General features: G+C 42.7%; 1 protein-coding gene across 1 annotated transcript in view; it reads right to left on the bottom strand.

The window, feature by feature from the left end:
- The window catches only part of CFAP53 (cilia and flagella associated protein 53), a 67748-nt gene extending 45389 nt beyond the window's left edge, over positions 1–22359 (bottom strand). The window contains exons 1-3 of the mRNA XM_007943853.1: positions 22291–22359; positions 12150–12379; positions 11153–11326 (exon numbers count right to left, since the gene is read on the bottom strand). Of these exons, the coding sequence (XP_007942044.1) occupies positions 11153–11326; positions 12150–12379; positions 22291–22359 (473 nt within the window). The remainder of the gene's footprint in view (positions 1–11152; positions 11327–12149; positions 12380–22290) is intronic.
- Positions 22360–23077: the final 718 nt, after the last annotated feature.

Below are 23077 nucleotides of genomic sequence, written 5' to 3'. Positions count from 1 at the left end.
ACAGCACCGTTTGTAAAAACCTCAATAGAAACCATTACTCAAGAAATTTTGTGTCCTTATGATTGGTATATGCTGGCTAAACTGCATTAGGAGGAGGAGATAATTGATCCAAAGGCTAGGGCTTTTTGTTACACCCAACCAAAAGCCCAAGCCCATATACATAAAACGGAACGGCAATCAAGGTGAAGAGATGAACCTGCAATGTTTTTAAAGGATTATGTGTTTTGGATTATGTGTTTATCTGAACGTACTCCATACTGTTTTTGAGCCAATTAAGAAAATTGTAATTATTAAAGTAAAGCACTTTGGGATGGTGAACACACATAAAATGATTGAGTATAGTCTAGACTACTGAACGAAACCACCTTAAGAACTAAGTTAAAAGTTTGAGCATGGCCTGAAAAGCAAGAGGGAAAGTAAAATGACTGGTAATAAGTTTTTTTAAAAAGAGGGGAAAAGAGAGTAGTTTTGTCTTAAAGTAGAATGTCTGGTCGTCCCAGAACATGAAAACTAGTAAAAGTTAAATTTGAAAATGTGTAGTAAGTTGTAGAAGGTTTGAGAGAAAATGAACTTTATTTACCTCAGTTTTAATACCTGCAAATAATAAATGTGAGGAAACAATGAAGTACATTGAAACTTTAAAAACTTTAGGTCAGTTTTGGTGGATTTATTCATAAGATGAAAAAGAGAATGGTGAATCTTTCACTGCAAAATGTTACATTAACAATATACTTTCTATTAAAGTAACAGTAAAATCATAGTATTTAAGAGGGGTTAAGTGGCATGAACTAAAAACCCTATGTCATGACAGGTTTCTAGCAGTAATAAGTTCAAGTAAATGTTAACTATTACATGAAACATATTTGGCCAGTGGAAATGAAAATTGGAAAAGATTGTAAATAGATCATTACAAATGATTTCTCTGTGTAAATGAATTATACAATTAAGAGTGTGTAAGTCAGCCTTCAGCCAATACTTGATTGGATATGTTAAAGGGAAACAGAATTTGCCCAGGAGAAACACAGGCTTTTGTTTCAAACCCCGTGTATAGAGTATTGTTGTTATGTGCCGACGAGTCGGACCCAACTCATAGTGACCCCTCCTTGGGTTTCTGAGGCAGTATCACTATGGAAGTAGATTGTCGCATATTCCTACCGAGGAGTGGCTGGTGGGTTTGAACCGCCAACCTTCTGGTTAGCAGTCAAATGCCTTAGGCACTACGCTACCAGAGCTCCTGTGTGTAGAGTATAGGGGGCTAAAATAGAACACCTGAGCCCCAGCCACTACTAATGAGGGAAAAGAAGATTTGTATTTGAATAAGGACTTGAAGAGGACAAAATAACGACTGTTTGGCTCTTTGAATTTCAAGGAAGCAGACTGGTTTTGGATGCATCCAGACAGGAAAGTCATAGTCCATGAGAGAAACCCCTTCCAGGACTTAAAGTTAAAGGAAACCAGTGAGTAGTAAACTTGTATGTTACTCGCTTGTGACCACCTGAGCCCATCTGAGAAGAAATGGGGGAAGTGCAACAAAGAAGAAACAGACTAAGGTTAGTACTCTTTAACCTAAGCCACAGAGGCTGGGAATAGGAGGAAGGGCTGGCTGGTCTGAAGTGCAATGAATTGTGAACCTACAGGCATTGAAATAGTCCCTGAAGACTGAAGATATGAGAGAAGGGCTGGCTAGTCTGAAGTAAAGGGAAGAGTGTGACTCCCAAACTTGGCAGCTGGTAACCATAACCTAGCTGGGATGGCTAGAGCTGAACTAACCAGAACCCGACCAAACGAAGAGGAAGATGTTTGACACTGAGCTGGTGTTAAGTTGCTGCAATTTAATGACTTGAGCTGGGCTGGACTTTACTTGTTTATGGATCCAGATGCCTGAAGTTTCCAAGCAAAACAGAAGATTCTCCAGAGAGAAAGGACCATACTTGTCTCCTCAGAGTACCGATTTGATAGGAATGGGCAAATTAAAAATTATTTAAAATGAGGGAAGATAGAGGCATGAAGTGGCTGACATACACGCTTTCATGGGTGTGGTTAATCTTAAATTAATAGTGAAGGGGATATTAATTTTTGAAATATAAAAAGTATAAAGGCTAGAAAAACCCAGGGGTGGCCTGCGGTGTAGTAAATTACCTGGTATGCTTTTCTAACCATAAGTCTTCGTAAACTCCATGGTGAAATTTACTGTGAGTAACTGAGGAAGTCCTGATTATAAATGTTATCCACCTGGGGTATTTCTGTTGGGAACAACACAAAGTAATGTTTTGGGACGTTCACTCTCTTTCAGGTACTTAGAATTCTGATACTATGATTGGCTAGTTTGGCCACTCTGCCAGGCTCAAAAGGAGGCCTCCTAGAGGCAGAACACTCTCTGACTGCTGGCTGAAAAAGACATGCTGCTAAACGAGACATGCACTCCTGGGAAAGAGAGGCAAGAGACATGCATTGCTGAGAGAGACACTGAGGGACATGCACTGCTGGGAGAGAGACTGTGAGAGAGTGTTGGCTGAGAGATGGTGGACTGAGAGAGACTGAGCGTTTTTCCTGGGCTTGGATTGTAACCTGCTGCTTCCCTAATGGGCCCCATGGTCTGTGGGTTCTGTGTAACCAACTGCGGTGAATTGTCGAGCCCAGCAGAGGTGTGGTGGGTACTGCAGGAGGAACAGTTGGTGTCAAGGTTGGTGAAAGGGCTGGAGGGAGGTAACATGTCCAACCTCATAGTAATGGGCCTTGGGCTACTGATAATGATTCTGTTTTCCTCGTGTGCGGTTAGAGGAGGTCAGAAGATGTGACCTCCCTGCCCCTTTAACAATCCTAATGACCCAGGGAACAGAACAAAATTGACCATATGAAAAAGTACATTGTCGTAGGGCTCAAAGCGCCCTGAAATACAGCACAACTCCAAAAGTAAAAGGGGAACTGGGTATGAGTACGTCTCAAATTATAGAGATTGCTTCCAAGGTCTGCAATAACCAGGACCAGGAGCAGGAGAAACAGAAGCAAAGAAACATGAAGCAACAGACTGTCTTGCTGGCACCTGCTCTGGGAGACCTTCCACGAAGTCAATCCTACTGGCAAGTTGTTGTATCCTACAGCTACTCCCCTCCATAGCTTCTGGCCAGGCGATTGGGTCCTACTGAAGGAATGGAACGACTGGACTCCCCAGAGCCAACTCCAGGCCAAATGGATTGGGGTTTATGAAGTATTGTTGACAACACATTCTTCAACCAAACTGAAGGGAATCCACCCTTGGATACATCACACCCGACTAAGGATAACACCAGACTGCACTGGGAACTCTCCTCAACCTATAACTAAGTTTTATTCTACAGAGACCTGGAAATTGTTTTGTTTCTACTCGTTATAATGTGTCTCAATCCCAATTTACTACCTATTGTAACAAGACCATAATCATGACATGCAATGGAAGCCCCATATATATCCCTGCTTCCCCAAAACACTTGATTTTCTTGCTCGTTTGACCTAGATACCTGTATATCTACTTATGCATTCTGTATTTCTGAAAAACCTGTGTTTTGCACCTTAGTACACGTGTTAACTGGGATTGATATATATATATATATATATATATATATATATATATATATATGAAGGAGACCGGGGCCTAGCCTTACTAACAGCCCCAGAATACCTTAAGCATAGTTTCCATATTAATTCCCCTACTTGTGGGATTGGGAATTGCAGGGTCCGCAGCCACAGGACTCTCGACCCTTATCACCCAGAATCAGGGCTTAAGGGGACTAACCCAAAGCATCAACATGGATTTAAGTGGACTATGTGCTGCCCTAGGAGAAAAATGTTATCTCTATGCTAACAGAACAGGAGTAATCAAAGAAACACTGGCCCTGGTACGAAAAAATATAAAAGAAAGGCAAAATGCACTAAACTCAAGTAAAGGATTGTACCAAAACTTATTTGACTGGTCACCATGGACAACAACCCTTGTTACAGCCTGATAGGTCCACTAGTGTTACTTCTACTTAGCCTCATTGTTGGACCCTGCCTGTTCAACGCCCTAATCAAGTTCATATGGAATAGGATTGGGGCTGTGAAACTCATGGTTCTTAGAACCCAGTACACGACCCTTAATGCTCAAGAACAGAATAATGAATCAATGATTTGATTCTCAAACAAAAACAGTAGGGAATGAAGTAAGTGACTCTATTTTGTAACACTGTTTTTGTAATGTCCACCTATGGCTGGCAGTATCTTGCTAAACCTCCATTTTATGTGGCTGAAGTAAACATCTCATTCTGCCCCCACTCCCGGTGAGTTAGGGAGTGCCCCTTTTGTCTTTTTCTTCTCCTCCCTCCTAGGCACATAAAACAGCTAAATCACCCCTCAATGAACACCTCTGCTGGAACAAGTACTTTGGGGTGATTATCAGAACTAACTCCTATCACCCCTCAATGAACACCTCTGCTGGAACATGTACTTTGGGGTGATTATCAGAACACTCCCACCCCCCTCGATGGACACCTGTGCCAGAGCACGTCCTCTAAGGTGGTTATCAAACCAGCTCCCCTCTCCCTACCATGAGTGCCTGTGCCAAAGCACGCGCTCTAAGACCTTGAAACTGCAGCCTCTGCTGCTGCATTATGTTGCTCGCCTGCTTTATAAATCCCGCAAAAATCAGACTTGTTGCTGCAGCCTGGGAGCGCACTTCCGCTCCCTGCAGTCGGCGAGCCTAAATAAATCTCTTTTACCCAAAAGTGGACATTATAGTGGCTATTATTTTAAACTGAACCCATCACAGTCTCAATTACACTTTCAGCAGTAAGGCCTGGCTTAGCATCTCTTTGAGTTCTCTTGTGCTGCTATAACAGAAACAACATCAGTGGGTGGCTTTGACAAACAAATGTATTTTCTCACAGTGTAGGAGGCTGTTGTTGTTGTTATGTGCCGTGGAGTCGGACCGACCCATAGCGAACCCTCCTTGGGTTTCCGAGGCAGTATCACTACGGAAGTAGATTGCCTCATCTTTCTTCCGAGGAGTGGCTGGTGGGTTTGAACCGCCAGCCTTCTGGTTAGCAGTCAAGCGCCTTAGGCACTATGCTACCAGAGCTCCCGTGTAGGAAGCTAGAAGTACGGAATCATGGTGCCGGCTCTAAAGGAAGGTTTCCTCTCTCTGTCGGCTCCTGGCCACCCTCACGTGGCATGGCATCTATTTCCCCCAACTCAGCTTGCGTCTCTGTTCTAATCGGCTTTTTTTTTTTTCCTTTTTATTGTGATTTGAGTGAAAGTTTACAGACCAAATCATTTTTCCATTCAACAATTCACAAACATTTTGTTTCATGCCATTGGTTGCAATCACCAATGAATGTAATATCATTCATTCCATTTCCTCTCTCTGTTTCCTGTTTCCATTCTTCCTTCTTTCCCAACCTTTCCTGTCTCCTCAACTTGCTCCTTGGGCAAATGCTGCCCTTTTGAACTCAAATGGTTGATTGTTCTAAGGGGTCATACCTCTCTAGAGCTATCGTTCACCTTACACACCTATCTATTGTTTGGCTGAAAACTGAGCCGCAGGGGTGAGTTCAGTTCCGGGCCTTAGGGGTGTCTAGGGGCCACAGTCTCAGGGGTTCTACCAGTCTCTCTCTGACTGGTAAGCCTGATGTTCTGTATTACTTTGAATTTTGTTCTACAATTTTCTCCCACCCTATCCAGGACCTTCTAATGTGATCCCTTGCAGAGCAGTCAGTAGTTGTACCTGGGCACCATCTAGTTCTTCTGGTCTCAGTTCATCTAGTCTCTTCAGTTCATCTGGTCTAGTTCATCTAGTCTCTTCTAGAGGCTGAGGTTCAGGTGGTTCATTAGTCCTTGATTTTCTTCACTCTCCTTTGCTCCAGATGGAGACAGACCAACAGTTGCACCTTAGATAGCCACTCACTAGATTTTAAGATTCCAGCCACTACTCACCAAAGTAGGATGTGGAACATTTTCTTCGAGGACTTTGTTGTACCAATTGACTTTGATGTCCCCTGAGACTATTGTCCAGAGCCCCTAGACCCAGCATTCTTTCCCTCAAGGTATTTTGTGTTGGGTAAGAAGCTTTTATAACTTTGCCCCCTCGATGTTCTACTATATCCATGGATATATTTCCAGCACATATAGATACATGTGTAGAAATATCCTCTGTCAAACCTACATACATTCATGGCTGTAGGCCCACTCACCTTCCATATCCTCTGAGGTTTGAGCATCTATATATGTATCCACTAGTAGATCATTGTTATTGCTGTTATTTCAGGATTTTATATGTGATAGCATTCACCTCTGTTGTCTTTAACTCTTGGACTCCTCCCAGTGTCTTCCTTTGCCTTGATCATTTTTTGTTGACCCCTTTATTGTATATCGTGAGCTCTGGTAGCGTAGTGCCTAAGGCACTTGACTGCTAGCCAGAAGGCTGGCAGTTCAAACCCACCAGCCACTCTTCAGAAGGAAGATGGGGCAATCTACTTCCGTAGTGATACTGCCTCGGAAACCCAAGGAGGGGTCACTATGGGTCGGATCCAACTCAATGGCACATAACAACAACAACAACAACAACAACCCCTCTCATTAATGATTTACCCTCCTTTCCCCTCCCACCAGCAAAGAATGTTTCTGTGTGGAAATCTTTTCTTCACTTTTTATAATAGTGGTCTCATGCAACATTTGTCCTTTTGTGATTGACTAATTTCACTCAGCATAATGTCCAGGTTCATCCATGTTATGAGGTGTTTCCCAGATTCATCGTTATTCTTTAACACTGTGTAATATTCCCAAAAGCATTTGACTGCTAACCAGAAGGTTGGCAGTTCAAACTCGACAGCCACTCCGCAGAAGGAAGACTGGGCAATCTATTTCCATAAAGATTTACCATCTTAGAAACCGAATGGGGGTCGCTATTAGTCAGAATTGACTTGACGGCAGTGAGTGTGGTTTGGTTTTAGAATATTCCATTGTGTCTCTGGACCATAGTTTGTTTATCCATTCATCTGCTGATGGGCATTTAGGTTGTTTCATTTTTCTGCTATTGTGAATAGTGCTGCAATATACCTTTTCATGTCACAGTTCTTATTTCTGTAGGATATATACCTAGTAGTGGGATTGCTGGATCATATGGTACTTCTATTTCCAACATTTTAAGGAAGCACCATACTGTTTCCACAGTGGTTGCACCATTTTAAAGTCCCACCAACAGTTTATGAGAATTCCAGTCTCTCCACACCCTCACCAATATTTCTGTTTTTTTTTTTTTTAGCTTTTCTATTAATGCTGGGGTGAGATGACTATCTCATTGTTGTTTTGAATTGCATCTCTTACTGCCATCAAGTCAATTCTAACTCATAGCGACCCCCTTTGGGTTTCCAAGGCCGTAAATCTTTACAGAAGTAGATTGCCCAGTCTTTCTTCCATGGAGTGGGTGGTGGGTTTGAACCGCCAGTCCTCTGGTTAGCAGTCAAATGCCTTAGGCACTATACCCCCAGAGCTCGCTCGCTCTCTCTATATATGTATATGTATATGTACGTATGTATGTATGTATGTGTACCAGAAGGAAGATTGGGCAATCTACTTCTGTAGTGATACCACCTCGGAAACCCAAGGAGGGGTCGCTATGAGTAGGATCCAACTCGATAGCAATGAGTTTGAGTTTAGATGTATGTGTGTGTGTGTGTGTGTGTGTATACATAGAGAGAGAGAGAGAGAGAGGGACACTCATTTTGTGTTTAACCAATGTATCAATTGTCCTCTCACAGATCCTGGCTCAAAGTAGGGGCTCAAAAATATTTATTGAATGAATGCTAATGGCTACGTTTTATATACTTTCATATTATATTTGAAGTCTAAAATCTTCTAACACTAAAAATCATAATCAATTACTCTAAAATTAAGAGAGAGATGAATTGGCTGATTTTGCTTCACATGGTATCAGTGCATTGAGATACCTGAAGGGAAAAGGGGAGCTAAATAAACAAACTACAGCCATAAATAGGTTTGGCAGATGGTATTTCTACATACATATTTGTATGTGCTATAAAAATATCCACATATATAGTAGAGCAAACGGGGCAAAGATATGAAAACTTCTCAGCTATAAGCAAACACCTTGAGGAAATGAGTTGCTGGGCCTTGGGGCTCAGTACCATCAAGGTCAACTGGCAGAGTCAACAAAGACAGTGGTCTACAGCCTACTTTGGTGAGTGAAGACTGGGGTCTTAACAGCTTGCAAACAGCCATCTAAGGTGCAGCTATTGCTCCCTTCTACTCAGGAGCAAAGAAGAGTGAAGGAAATCAAAGATAAACAGGAACAATTAGTCCAAGCAGCTAGTGGACCATGTGAACCTCAGCCTCCACAACTCTGAGACCAGAAGAACTAGATGGTGTCCAGCTACCATTGCTGACCACTCTGAAAGGGATCAAAATTGGAGATCCTGGCTAGAGTGGGAGAAAAATGTGGAACAAAACTCAAAATCATAAAAAAAAAAAAAAAAAGGCTTAGCTGGACACCATCCGGTTCTGGTCTCATGGCAAAGGAGGCAGTTGTTCATGGAGGCAATCAGCCACACATTCCATTTCCTCCTTCTACTCCTCCCTCCCCTGCCTCTGTTGCTCTGCAAACAGAGACCAATTGTTGTGAGATATTGTAAATTTTTAAGAGTAACATAGTAACATTAGCCAGAAACTAGCTCTAGGTAATTCAGTTTCAACACTGGATAGTGCTATATTCCTTTTAATGATATATCTTTATGAAGCTGGATTTTTGGCAGTTGCTGTGATTAAAATGTTCATTATGAAAATTAATATGGAACAGGAAAAATGGGGTAGCAGTGTCCACTCTGATGTCAAGGTTTAATAAGTTGTAGAATGCCCAACAGACACATACATTGCATTACTTGGTAACTGGTTATTTAAGTATGAAATAAAAAATGTTATGTTTCTCATTCACATATTTTTTTTTTCCCAAATGGCTATAAGGTTGTTAGGATAAAAATACTTATTTGGACTTACCTACTTATAAATAGGAGCTCTGGTGGTGTAAGGCCTAAGGCATTTGACTGCTAACCAGAAGGCTGGTGGTTTAAACCCACCAGCCACTCTGAGACTGGTGGAAATCACAAGACTATAGCCCTGAGATACCCTTCAGGCCTGGAACTGATTTCACCCCAGTTGCTCAACTTTCAGCCAAGCAATAAACAGGCCTACGGGGTGAACCATAATTCCAAGGAGGTCCGCATTCCTCAGAATGAACAATCAGCCATGTGAGATCAACAGGCAGCATTTGCCCAGGGATAAAGCACAGAAGGCAGGCATGGACAGGAAAGGACAAAGGGAAATGGTAACCACAGGGAGGAAGTGGGAAGAGTGCCGTTACATTGTGGTGACTGCATTCAGAGTCACCAAACAAAATGTGTATGAACAGTTGAATGGAAAACCAATTTGCTCTGTAAACTTTCACTCAAATCACAATAAAATAAATAAATGGACAAACCCTCTTTAAGTATGATAGCAATTCTTAATGTTTACACTCTTAGAAGGATGTACAAAAGGCACTGAAGATAAAATAAGAATTACACATACAATGAAATTATAAATATGTTCTTATTTCTATAGTAAGTAGCAATAGGTCTAACAAGGAATATAACGCAGTGAGACTCTTGGGCATATTTTTGCTTTGTTGTTGTTGTTGTTATGTGCCGTCAAGTCAAACCCGACTCATAGCGACCCCTCCTTGGGTTTCCGAGGCAGTATTACTACGAAAGTAGGATAGCCCAACCTTCCTTCAGAGGAGTGGCTGGTGGGTTTGAACCGCCAGCCGTCTGGTTAGCAGGCAAGTGTCTTAGCCATTAGAGGTAAGGAATCTCTCGATTGTGAAGTTAAAAGCATCTTCAGAGCTCTTTATGAGAGTATGTATTGAATCGTGTCCCCAGAAATATGAGTTGTAATTCCTCCTACACCTGTGGTTAAATCTCATCTGAGACTAGGTTTTCTTTGTTATGTTAATAAGGAGTGTTAGTGTAGGGTATGTTTTAAGTCAATCTCCTTTGAGATATAAAAGAGCAGATTAAGCAAGCAGCAAGAAAGCACAGATGGGGTAAGATAGATGCCACGCCACATGAAGATGACCAAACAGCCAGGGAACAGAACCTGAAAAGAGACAAAGACCTCCCCCCACAGAATGGACAGACAGGGAGAAAGCTGTTCCCTGGAGTCGGCACCCTGAATTCCAATGTCCAGCCTCCTAAAACGTGAGAAAATACATTTCTGTTCGCTAAAGCCACCCTCTTACCGTATTTCTGTTATAGTAGCACTGGATAACTAAGACAGTGATGTAAAACTATAGAGCATCATTTCTGAGACTCACCTTTGGGTACTTCAATACTTATCTTCCCTCTGTAAGTGCAGGGTATTAGGTTAAAATCAAATATGCCAAGATGGAACAATCAAGATGAAAAGTGCTGAATGAGGCAACCAATGAACTGGACTGAGCACACTGAAGACCAGGGATCTGAAATATGAGGGTCACCATGGGTCTGGGTCAAAAAATGGATCAGAATCCAGGTGATCAGACCACAAGGATAAGGATCCTAGGCAAGGGTAAAGAACAGGGAACCAGGAACTGGTTTGCTAGGTACAGGTGGAGACCACAGCAGTACAAGAGGGAGCCCAACTCTGCCAAAGACTCCACTGAACAGGGTTTTAAAGGAATTTCCTGTCAAGAGCAAGCCTGAGGTTAAAACCCAGAATTCAGTAACAGAATTTCACTTGGTACATCTGTTTTAACTGGAAGGTAAGCACATTATTCAATGACATGTACACAATTAAATGTCAAGTCGGACCTGACTCATAGCGACCCCTCCTTGGGTTTCCGAGGCAGTATCACTATGGAAGTAGATTGTCCAATCTTCCTTCTGAGGAGTGGCTTGTGGATTTGAATCACCAGCCTTCCAGTTAGCAGTCAAGTGCCTTAGGCACTATACCACCAGAGCTTCCTGTATACAATCACTAAGACTTAACAGTACAACTACTACATATAACCTTATAAAGCTATAGTTTACTGTAAATTAGCATTCCTGATTTGTTTGTTTGTTTAGCACACCAACTCCATATCAGATTCTATGCATTTTTCTGGCTCCATTACCTGAATTGCTGGTCTAGCTTTTCAGCCACAAAAGTCTGTTTCTCCTCTTCTTTCTTCTCTTTTAATAATCTGGCTTTTTCTCTCATTCTATCTTTTTTTACCTCAATTGTTTCTTCTTTCAATTGCATTTCAGTAAAATACTCATTTTCTTCTGATGCTAAAAGTTCACGTAGCCTGAAGCAAAAAGACAAAAAAGAAATTCAAACTGTGATGCCATGTACCCCATTTTACTACTTTTTATTTAGTTATATCCAATCTCAGATATGTCCAGTCACAAATTTTACAAGAAGGGAAAGATCCATTTCAGTCTTACATAAAATAACAGGAGTTACCATTTAAAGCCATGAAGTGCCAGATCTGAGCCACATTTGATTGGATCATCTATCGATAAGGTGAACTATATATATTCAGCAAAAGAAGTATAATGAATAGATTTTAATTAAAGTAACAAAGTATGAAACAATATATACTTTTGTTTTCCATCAAAACTCTGGTTCTCACAAGTGAAAACTTTAGCAAGCAACAGTTCTTGGTTTGGTGTGGGGCACTGGTGGTTCGGTGGTAGCCTGCTTGCCTTTCATGTGGGAGACCTGGGTTTGCTTCCTGGCCAAGGGACCTCAAGCTTGGCCACCAGCCATCTTCCAGTGGAGGCAGGCGTGATGCTTTCCATGGAGATTACAGACAAAGGTGGATTAGGAAGGAAAGCTTGGCAATCTGCTTCTGGAGGTGGGCTAATGAAAACCTGATGGGTCACAATGGTCTAGTCCACAACCAGTCACGGGGATGGCGTGAGACTGGGCAGAACCTCATTCCATTGTGCATGGGGTCACAATGAGTTGGGGCTGTCGTGACAGTAGCTAACAACATTAATTTGATAGGAATATGAATATCTCAGCCATGATCTTTACTATAAAGGTCCCTTGATATTTGATTGGTTAATTTCAACTTGTGGTTTTTAGGACTTCATAGTCTGGGTCATCAGGTTTTTAAGTCTTACTTATTTCGTCTTTCTTCAGTATTGATGATGTACCCTTGCATGGCATCCTTGATTCTTGCTTGCACAAGGCTGTCCAAAAACTTGCGGTCATTGTGCTGGTCCCACTCAACTTTCAAGCGATTCCGCTCATTTGTCTTAATGGAAGATAAAATAGCTTGATGCTTCTCATGGGTACGTCGGATTCTCTCCAGATGTGATTCAACCCCTTGGTCTCTAGGTGGCCTGGCTCTCTGAAAATAATAATAATTTTTAAAATATCACAAATCACAAAGCAATTGTATATTTGCAATTAATCATGACCTCCACCAATATTCACACTAAGTAAAATTGGGTACATAAACTAATAAATCCTGCTACAAAGGAATAAAGCTTAAACACCTAAGGATTCACCTGTTTGATTCTCTGAGCCTATATCTAAGATGTCAGCAAAAGAGTCTCAAATACTTCTAAAGTGCTGTTTGAGTAAAAGTTCACAGGTTGATCAAGGTAAGGAGTTGAGCAGGACTCTAGAGGTTATCTAGTCAGGCCCAGAGACATAAGTGATTTGCCCAAGGTTCTTCAATCGTTAGGGCAGAGCTGGACAAAACAAGAATTAGAAGTCTTCTAGTTCCTGACCTTGACCTTATTACTCACTATCTCACACTGTTTTTCAGAGGTAGACAATATAATAGCCACCTTCAAAATACTTTCAATCAAAGAAGAGACTATCTAACTTTATATACCATATACATATATATATATATATATATATACACACATATGCACACATATGCATATGCATGTATACATACACATATCAAGTATATACATATGTGTATACATATATATAAAGTATATAAACCAAAACCCACTGCCATCAGGTCAACTCCAACTAATAGCAACCCCTGTTGGGTTTCCAAGGCTGTACATCTTTACAGAAGAAGACTGCCCCATCTTCCTTCCATGGAGCAGCTAGTGGGTATGCTGACCTTCTGGTTAGCAGCCAAATGCCTTATCCACTATGCCACCAGAGCTCCTTATATATTAAAAAAAAAAAAAACACCTCACTGCCATCAAGTTGATTCTGACTCATAGCGACCCCTTTTGTGTTTCCAAGGCCATAAATCTTTACAGAAGTAGATTGCCCAGTCTTCCTTCCATGGAGTGGCTGGTGGATTTGAACTGCCAACCTTCTGGTTAGCAGTCAAAGCCTAGGCACTATGCCACCAGAGCGCCATATAAAATATACGCATATATATACAGTATATACATATATGCATATACATAAAGACGAGTCCCTGAGTGGCACCAATGATTAAGCACTTGACTGCTAACAAGATGGAAGGTTGGCAGTTCCAACTTAACCAGCAGTGCTTCAGGAGACAGTCTCGGTGATCTGCTTCCAATGGTCTCAGCTTTGAAATCTCTATGGAGCAGTTCTACTCTGAACACGAGACCACTAGGAGTCAAAATCAATTTGATGGCAACTAACAATGATAATGTATAAAGGATTGTGACAATTTAAAAAAAAAAAAAAAAAACCTTAACAAAGAAGGAAGGAAAAAAGAAAAAGCAAAAGAAAATCTTGTCATAGAACTTCTTTCCAGTTTATATTGTGCCCAAAGTTTAATGCAAGGGTTGTGCTCCTGACATTTTTGCATAATCTAAATTTCTATAAGCAAATTGTTTTTACATAACTTCCATTCAAAAGTTGAAAATGCACTCACCATTTTGAAAACATATTACTAGACTTAATTAAATCACATGGGGGTGGCGTTTGACTAAGGCATTTGACTGCCCGCCAGAAGGCTGGTGGTTCAAACCCACCAGCCACTCCTCAGAAGAAAGACTGGCCAATCTACTTCCGTAGAGATACCGCCTTGGAAACCCAAGGAGGGGTCACTATGAGTGGAATCTGACTTGACGACAGTGAGTTTGGTTTTTTGGTTTCTGTATTCCTAGTACTGAGTATGAGATCTACCATAGCCATGTTCTCAATATTAACAAATGGACAAATAAATAAATGAAACAATACTTCTAGTGGGCTTAATGCAACCTTCTCAGATCACCATGAAACCCCTGGTCTTCAGCTTTGTATTACTAGCAATGGTTGACTAGGTCATCCATTTTTTTTTTATTTTTTTTATTTTTTTAGTATATAAGGAGCTCTGGTGGCATAGTGGATAAGGCATTTGGCTGCTAACCAGAAGGTCAGCATACCCACCAGCTGCTCCGTGGAAGGAAGATGGGGCAGTCTACTAGGTGAGTAGTTGAACTCTGCAGAGTTGATTCATGGGAACCAGTCTTAATAGATGAGGCAGAGAGTCACTCTGATTGTTTATATTTAGAATGTCATTGTCAGTATTATAAGACTACTAGGATTGAGTGATCAGAAATTCTTAGTAAAGGGGTCTCCTAGGAAAAGACAATCAACATTTAAAGATTGCCTGATAAAAGATTCAAAGTCCAGGATACATATATAGTTGCCAAGATACAGTTGAAGAACATCATACTTAATAAAGTAGAGGGTCAGCAAAAAGAGGAAGACCCTCAATGAGATGAATTGACACAGTGGCTGTAACGATGGGCTCAAACACAGCAATAATTGAGGATTGGTGCAGGACTTGGCAATGTTTTGTTCTGTTGTACAAAGTGCTGCTATGGGTCAGAACTAAATCAAAGGTACCTAACCACAATAACAACAGAGTAGTTGAACAAAATAAGGCAGGCCTGAGGAAGGGAGGAAACAGAAGAAGATGTAGGGGGCTATATGGGAAGTAGCTAATCCATAACAGAATTAAATAAAGCCAATTTCCACCGTCCGTCAATTTGTCATAAGGTAGTGGTTTCCATGTTGCTATGATGCTGGAACCTACGTCACTGGTATTTCAAATACCCCCAGGGCCACCATGGGCAATGGGTGTCAGTGGAGCTTCCAGACTAAGACAGGCTAGGAAGAAAAGCCTGGCAGTCTACTTCAGAAAATTAGCCATTGACAGCCCTACAGATCGTAACAGAATATTGTCTAACAGAGTGCTGGAAGATGAGCCCCTCAGGTTGGAAGACACTCAAAATACAAGTGGGGAAGAGCCTCCTCAAAGTAGAGTCGACCTTAATGATGTGAATGGAGTAAAACCTTCAGGACCTTCATTTGATGATGTGGCATGACTCAAAATGAGAACAGTAGCAAACATCCATCAGTAATTGGAATGTGGAATGTATGACGTATGAATCAAGGAAAACTGGAAGTCCTCAAAAATGAAATGGAACAGATGAAGATTGATGTCCTAGGTATTAATGAGCTGAAATAGGCTGCCACTGACTCTTTCGTATCTGACAATCATATGGTCTACTGTGGTGGGGACAATAAATTGAAGAGGAATGGCATTGTATTCAGCATTAAAAAAAAAAAAAGTTTTGTCAAAAGAATGAACAAATCAGTCTTAGAAGAAATACAACAAGAATTAGTTAGAAGCTAGGATGGTGAGGCTTCAACTTGATTACTTTAGACACATCATCAGGAAAGACAAATTGCTAGAAAATGATAACATGATTGGTAAAGTAGAGTACCGACAAAAAGGAGGGTAACCCTTAATGAGATGAATTTCACACCTAGCTGCGATAATGGACTCAAACATACCTATGATCACGAAGATGGCACAGAACTGGGCAACGTGTCATTATTTTACATATATGGTCACTGTTACGGATTGAACTGTGTTCCCCAAAAATGTCAACTTGGCATTTTGTGGCTCACAGGCTGCAAAAGCAATAATGCCCAGATCGGCAGGCGCTATGACAGGCCAGTGGTTCAGCTCCAAGAATTGGAGATGATAATGAGCTAGATGCAGGATTCAGATCCAGCAGAAAGCCAGAGAATGTTCCAGAACATCCACACATTTATGGGAAGCATGGCACATCCCTGAGGAAACTCCCTTTCAAATGAGGGGATGTTCCCAGAACATAACATTATGGAGGTAATTACATCACAACTGCTTAAACCATTTAGAATCGTGGTCCAGCCAAGCTGACACACAACTTTTAACTACACACCAAGGAACCTAGAAGCAGAAGCTGAAGGGACAAGGAGCATGAGAAGCAGAGCCCCCTCAGTCTAAGAGGGTAGAGCCACGGCCTCTGGGATCTCATTGTGTGGAACCATGGCCTGCTGAGTCTCAAAGGCTAGGGCCATGGCCTCCTACATTTCAAAGAGTCAACCCTTCACCAGCTTGGTTCCAGAATGTGGGGCTGCCATTCACAAGTGTCCAAGGAATGGGGCCACTGCCCAAAGCTGGGGGTGAGGAGGCTGCCATGCCCAAGGAATGGGGCCTATCAAGGCTGAGGAGGTAGGGTCACACCACTCAGTTGAACTAGAATGGGGCCACCCAAAGCCAAAGCAGCAGAGTTGCCATCCCAGCAGGCTTGGAAGGCAGAGCTGAAACTAGGGCCAAGAAGCCTCCCACCAGAATCTAGAGAGCATGGCCAACACTCAGAGTCTGGAGGGCCACTGCTTATATGGTCTCAGAGAACAGAGGGTTATTTTCCAGCCTTGAAAGCTAATATAAACTGTTCTGCTTGGTTTGGGACTTCCTCGGTGCCAGTTACCCCTGCTTCTCATCCAATTCTCCTGTCTGTAATGGAAATGTCTACCTTGTGCCTGTTCTACCAACGTCCTTTGGAAACAGGTAACTTGTACCCTGGATTTCACAGGTTCACAGATGAAGAGCAATTTTGCTTCAGGAGATTTTGGACTTGGAGTTGATTTAAGACTTTCAGGATATTATGGGTATGAACATGTTTCACATGCAGCAAGGACATGAATTTTGGGAGGCCAAAAGGTGTAACGTTATGGATTGAATTGTGTCTCCTAAAAATATGTGTCAACTCGACTAGGGCATGATTCTCAATATTATGTAATTATCCTCCATTTTGTGATCTCATATAATTATAATATATGTTGTAAATCCTAATCTGTACGATGTTAATGAGGCAGGGTTAGAGGCAGTTACATTAATGAAGCAGGATACAATTGACAGCATTAGGGCTGTATCTTGAATCAATCTCTTTTGAGATATAAAAGAGATTAAACCAGTAAGCAGAGATGAAAGGAGCCTGACTACCACCAAAAAAAAAATATTGGAGTGAAGCCCATCCTTTGGACCCAGGATACCTGCACCAAGAACTTCTTAGATCCAAGGGAAGATTGATGCCAAGATACATGTAGCTCTCCAATGAATGCAGAGCCCACAGATGTTGAGAGGAGACAACTACCTTCCTCCAGAGCTAACACAGAGAGTCTTCCCCTTGAGCTGGCACTATGTATTTGGACTTCTAGCCTCCGAAACTGTGAGAGGATAAATTTCTGTTGCTTAAAGTCATGCACTTGTGGTATTTCTGTTATAGCAGCACTTAAATAAGACAGTCTCCACAAGTTGTAGCTGACTTGACCAAAAACCAAACCCACTGCCATTGAGTCAATTCTGACTTATGTAGACCCCACAGGTCAGGGTAGAACTGCCTCCGTAGGATTTCTGAGGTTGTAAATCTTTATGGAAGCAGACTGTCTCATCTTGCTCCATGGAGCAGCTGGTGGGTTCAAACTACCAACCTTTTGGTTAGTAGCCCAAAGTTTTAACCACAACACTACCAGAGCTGACTTGACAGAGCTGGTTAATTAATAAACAACTGTTCTCCAATGTTTATGGCATTTTATGAAAGTAGACTTGGTGACAGTGAAGAGTAGAAACAAGACAGCACCTTAGGCAGAACACATAGCAGGAACTTAGGCTCCTAGAAGACATATGGGATGAGTAGAACAGAAACTAAGCACCAACGTCATAAAGGGACAGGTGATTCAGGTTCTCAGGACAGGAGCCAGGCTCTGAGGTATGTTTTGGCTCAATTGTGGCATGGGGTCAGGACGAGTGGGAAACTGCATTATGGTGTAATGAATTACTTGGTATGGCCCTTCGAGCCATAGTCTTTGTAACTCCCACCAAATGACTGGGTAGAACTATGCAAATATGAGGTGCTTGTGGCCCACCAAAGGGACTGGATAGCTTGCTAATAATGTAATAATGTACATGGCACCCTTGTGGGGATGGGACCATGCAAACAATGTGTATTGAACCCTAATGTGAAGATTGGTCAGGTTTGCCATTTCACTGGGCTTAAAATGCACCATCCTAGAGGCAGAAAGGAGAAATTTCACTACCATTAAGAAAGAAGAACGAGGAGTGAAACATGTCCAATAAACCTTATAATCATGAGTACTGTCTGTGAGTTCTATAAGGCAACTGCAACAACTTATATACTCAGCAAAGAAGTAAAGAGTGCTGTGGGAGGGACAGCTGGTGTCAGAATTAGTAAAAAGGTTCCTACCTCATAAGAATCAGCCTTGGGCTGTTGATCTTGATCCTCCACTGCCTTGTGAAGTTAGAGGAGGTCCTATGTCTCTGCATGCCCTATTTACAAGCATGAACAGTAGCCAAGGAGTCAGGAAGCCGTTTAAGGCTTGGGGCATCTTGTGCAGGCTCTTTGGTCTTAGAAGGGCCCAGTGTGACCTGGAGTTCTCTAACGATAAGGTGATGCCAACCAAGGCACAGTCCTGGCATTGCTCAAAACCAGCACTGCACAATAGAAATGCAATGTAAAGCAGACATGTAATTTAAAATTTTCCAATAACCCATTGTTGTCAAGTCAATTCCATATCATAGCAACCCCATGTGACAGTGTAAAAGTGCCCATAGGGTTTCCAAAGCTGTAACATTTATGGAAGCAGACTGCCACATCTTTCTCCTGTGGAGCAACAAGTGGGCAGCTGAATGCTTAAGCACTGTGCCACAGGGCTCCTTTGAGCTACATTTTAAAAAAAGCAAAAAGCAACAGGGGAAATTAATTTTTAAATGTGTTTTACTTAACCCAGTATATCCAAAATATTATCACTTCAACGCGTGATTCTAGGCAGTTATCAAATGGCCAGAAGCCATGTATGGTAGTGGCTACCACAGGGGACACCACCCCTCTAAACCACAGGATTTAACAACTACCTTGCATTTTCAAAGTCACTGAAGACTTCATTACTGTACCATCTCAAATTATAGTTTCTAGGAGTATCTTACAGAACAATGTCTGATGGCCTGGCTTTGTTTTTGGCTTTAATTAATAACTGTGACCTTGAGCAAGTTACTTCATCTTTTTAAGTCTTAGTTTTCTCACCTATAAAAATGAGCAAAACAATGTTCTTCTAACAAGACTATTTTAAAGATTAAATAATTGAGTCCCTAGGAGGCACTCGCCAAATAGTTGTTCCTTTTGCTTCACCATTACTTCAGATACTACATTTTCAGTTGCGTTCTCCTGGAGGAATTGTTAGGAGCACTGGTGGCTTACTGCCTAAGGCATATGACTACTAACCAGAAGGCTGGTGGTTCAAACCCACCGGCCACTCCTCAGAAGGAAGGTTGGGCAGTCTACTTCCGAAGAGATACTGCCTCAGAAACCCAAGGAAGGGTCGCTATGAGTTTGATCCGACTGGACGTCAGTGAGTTTGTTTTTTTGGATTTTTTTGGAGGAATTGTTAAGGGTCCAAATGTTGTCTCTTGGGGGCTTTGATCCCTCCCCCAAAACAACTCGGCAGCCTCTGACAGCCGCGCTTCTCATCGCACTCAGACCCCTAAGGAGGAACACAGGCACCAACTCGCGTTCTTCTCTTCCTTTCTCTCTTCATCCAAAGTGGTCAGTAGGCCTGCTCCCCTGGTGTGGTGGTCATTTTTTCTTTTTATTTTCCTGTTCCTGTAATTTTCCCACACAAGTATTAGAACCCAATCGGTGAGCTAGTGAACTCTGTGTTTGGATACGGAACCCAAAGCAGATCAGTTTCTGTCCTTCATGAGTCTGTCTGTAAATGACACTCTGATCCCTACACTCTGTACAAGCCTCTAGTCTATTACTTTCCAGCTCCAGACCCTATAGTCCTTGGACCTAAAGAAGAAGGAACAGGTCTATACACTGACTGTGATTTGCTATGTGGATCACAAATCAATTTGTGTCCTTGTGATTTCCTTGGTTATCCCTGATCTTTCTTCCAAAAGCTGCCATCACAGATGATATAGCACATTGCTATCTACCGTGGTAGGTCCCTGGGTGGCACAGTTGGTGCTTGACTACTAATCTAAAGATGGATCACTGGAATTCACCCTGCAGTGCCACTGAAGAAAGTCCTGACAGACAATGGTCCTATAAGTGTACTTGTATGATCTGAATTCCCAGGGGTATAGTAGAGCTGACAAGGGACAAGGTTGTAGTCAATTCTTGGTCACAGCCAGCTACCCAGAGAAACCGAGTAGTTGAACCTGTGGGCTTGGGATCATAGTCACAGGGGACATCAATCTCAACTGGCATAACATACTACACAAAACACTGTTCCACTTCCTACTTTGGCGAGTAGTGAATTGGATCTTAAAAGTTTACAAGCAGCCATCTAGATGCAACAATGGGTCTCTGCTCATCCAGAGCAAAGAAGAATGAGGAAAACCAAAGATTCATGGAAAGAATTAGTCCTAGCAACTGTACACCATGTGATCCGCAGTCTATACGACTATGAGACCAGAAGAACTAGATGGTGCCCGGTTACCACTGTCAACCACTCAGAGGGGGAATCTATGTAGGAGATCCTGGATAGAGAGAGAGAACAATGTAGAACAAAACTCAAAATAATTTGGAGATAAAAAGACAGGGGGGACCAGGTTTACTGGTCTGATAGAGCCTGGTGGAACCACTGAGACTATGGCCCCTAGCTGCTCTTCAGGTCTGGAATTGAACCCACACCTGTGGCTTCCAACCAAACAAAAGGCAGGCATAGGAATTGAACATTTACCTGAGGTAGATACACTCCTTGGAGAGAACAATCATGGGAGAAAGAAGGGCTGTTTATGCACCGGGAGACAGCTCAGGGGGCAGGAGTACATGGAGGGATGGACACAGAGAAGAGGTAACTACAGGGAGGAAGTGGGAGGGGAGCTGTTGTATTGTGGTAAATTTTGGTCAGGAGGAAGTGGTAGGGGAGCTGTTGCATGGGGGTAAATTTTAGTCAATGTCATGAGATAAAGTATGTGAACTGCTGAATAGAAAGTGAATTGCTCTGCAAATTTTCACCCAAATCACAAAAAAGAAAGAAAGTCCTGGCAATCTTCTCCCAGAAAGATTCCAGCCAAGGAAACCCTTTGGAGCAGTTCTACTCTGTGACATGGAGGTCACCACGAGTCAGAATTGACTCCACAGCCATAGGTGGGGTTTTTGTTTTGTTTTGATCTGCTGTGCTAACCTTTAATGGTTTTATGAACGAGCCTGTTGTTTCTGCAACAAGTTCCCTGAAGGCAGGGTTCAGGTAAACCTCCCAGGGCTCCTTGTATTCACTGCTGTGTCTTCCACAGCTATGCACACAGCAAAGGCTCAGTCCATCCCCCTGCAATTGCGTAATTACACAGGGAGAGGTTTCTGGCTTGTGAAACTACTGTGTAGGCACAAAGGAATCCTGGTGCGTGGACCCATAGTGTGTTACCTGTGTGGGGGCTTCTAAGCAGGGCCCATCATATTCTGGGGCAAGCAGCATCCCCCAGCCTCCTGCCACCACCCCAAGAGCCAACCAACTGTTCTATTTCTAGGCCTGTGTCACAGCTGAGTGGAACTGGCACAGAAAAAGCTCTACAACTGCTCACAGCCCTTCACAGCCCAACCCCCCTTCCAGACAACCAACCCATAGACAGACAGGGTTCAAGACCAGCCCAAGGCCATACAGCTGCATCACAGCCCCAGCTCGCCTGACTTCTGCCCCCACTGCCCTTTAAATGACACACATCCCAAGGAGACGAACGTCTTTCTGTGTCTTGGAACCTGAAAGGCCCAAGATCCCAAGTGGCGATTCTCCAAATACAGAACCTAAATAATATGACAGGCGGACAGAGGATTTTCTAGGGGGTGCGGGGAGAGTTGGAGAGGGTAAAAGATGGACGAGAGACTGGCTTTTCTTATCGTTCCTTCTTTCAAAATTCAACCCATTGCATCAGGCACTGGCTTCCCTTCACGGGCGCTGGCTCGGAAGCCTGCCGTGGGAGGAGATGGTGAAGGCAGTAACATCCCGCACACACACTGCCGCGCTTACCACGAGCACCACTTTGGGAGTGGGGCCCTTAACCTCCCAAGGTACGATGCCAAACCGCTGGCTGTACATTTTCGAGCCCCCTCAGGATGGTGGCGGCGTCCACCGCAGTCCCTAACCGTGACGACCCGCTGCAGCGACGCGGCTGTGTGGTTGCCAGGGTGCGCCTCGCGGGGGTGAGAGCGGCAGGCGGGCGTAGGGTGAGTAGACGGAAGTTGACTCCGTCACCATGGGGACCATAGATGCCAGCACTCACGATTTCCTCTCGGAGCGCAGTAGCTGAGCCAGCGCGGTCGTCACCCAGCCCTTTGCCAGGCCCCCGCCGACCTCGCTCCTTTCCTCCTGGGTTCATTCAAAATGGCACGGAAAACTCTTAACCCCAAAGAGAAAGAGAAGGCCTGAACCACAGCTCCAATTGACTTTGCTATTTATATCCTGTAATCAGTTTAAATTAAGCATGAGAAATGGTCAAGAACATTTTGTGGGAAGCTTAAATTTTGTGACATCTGTAGGTTAATTTTGATGGCGGTAATAATCATCACAGGACACTCTTATATTTGTATAGTTCTTTACAATTTACAAGGTATTTTCACACAACTTTTGAGCCTCACAAATACCTTATAGGGTTGATGGAACAACAGGTCTTCATTTTACAGCTAAGACAAGGCTGAGTCTAAGTGCTTTGCAGACTGCCCCAATTGTAATGAGAAATGTTAATGATAAAAATCTTCCTACTGCACTGGACAGAAACCAGAGCTTAGAGTCGGAGTACCCTAGGACGGAGGCAGAT

This window comes from Orycteropus afer, unplaced genomic scaffold (assembly GCF_000298275.1).
Source record: "Orycteropus afer afer isolate SDZICR_OR568_19922 unplaced genomic scaffold, OryAfe1.0 scaffold00113, whole genome shotgun sequence".
NCBI lineage: Eukaryota > Metazoa > Chordata > Mammalia > Tubulidentata > Orycteropodidae > Orycteropus > Orycteropus afer.
This window is presented reverse-complemented; position numbering and strand designations above follow the sequence as displayed.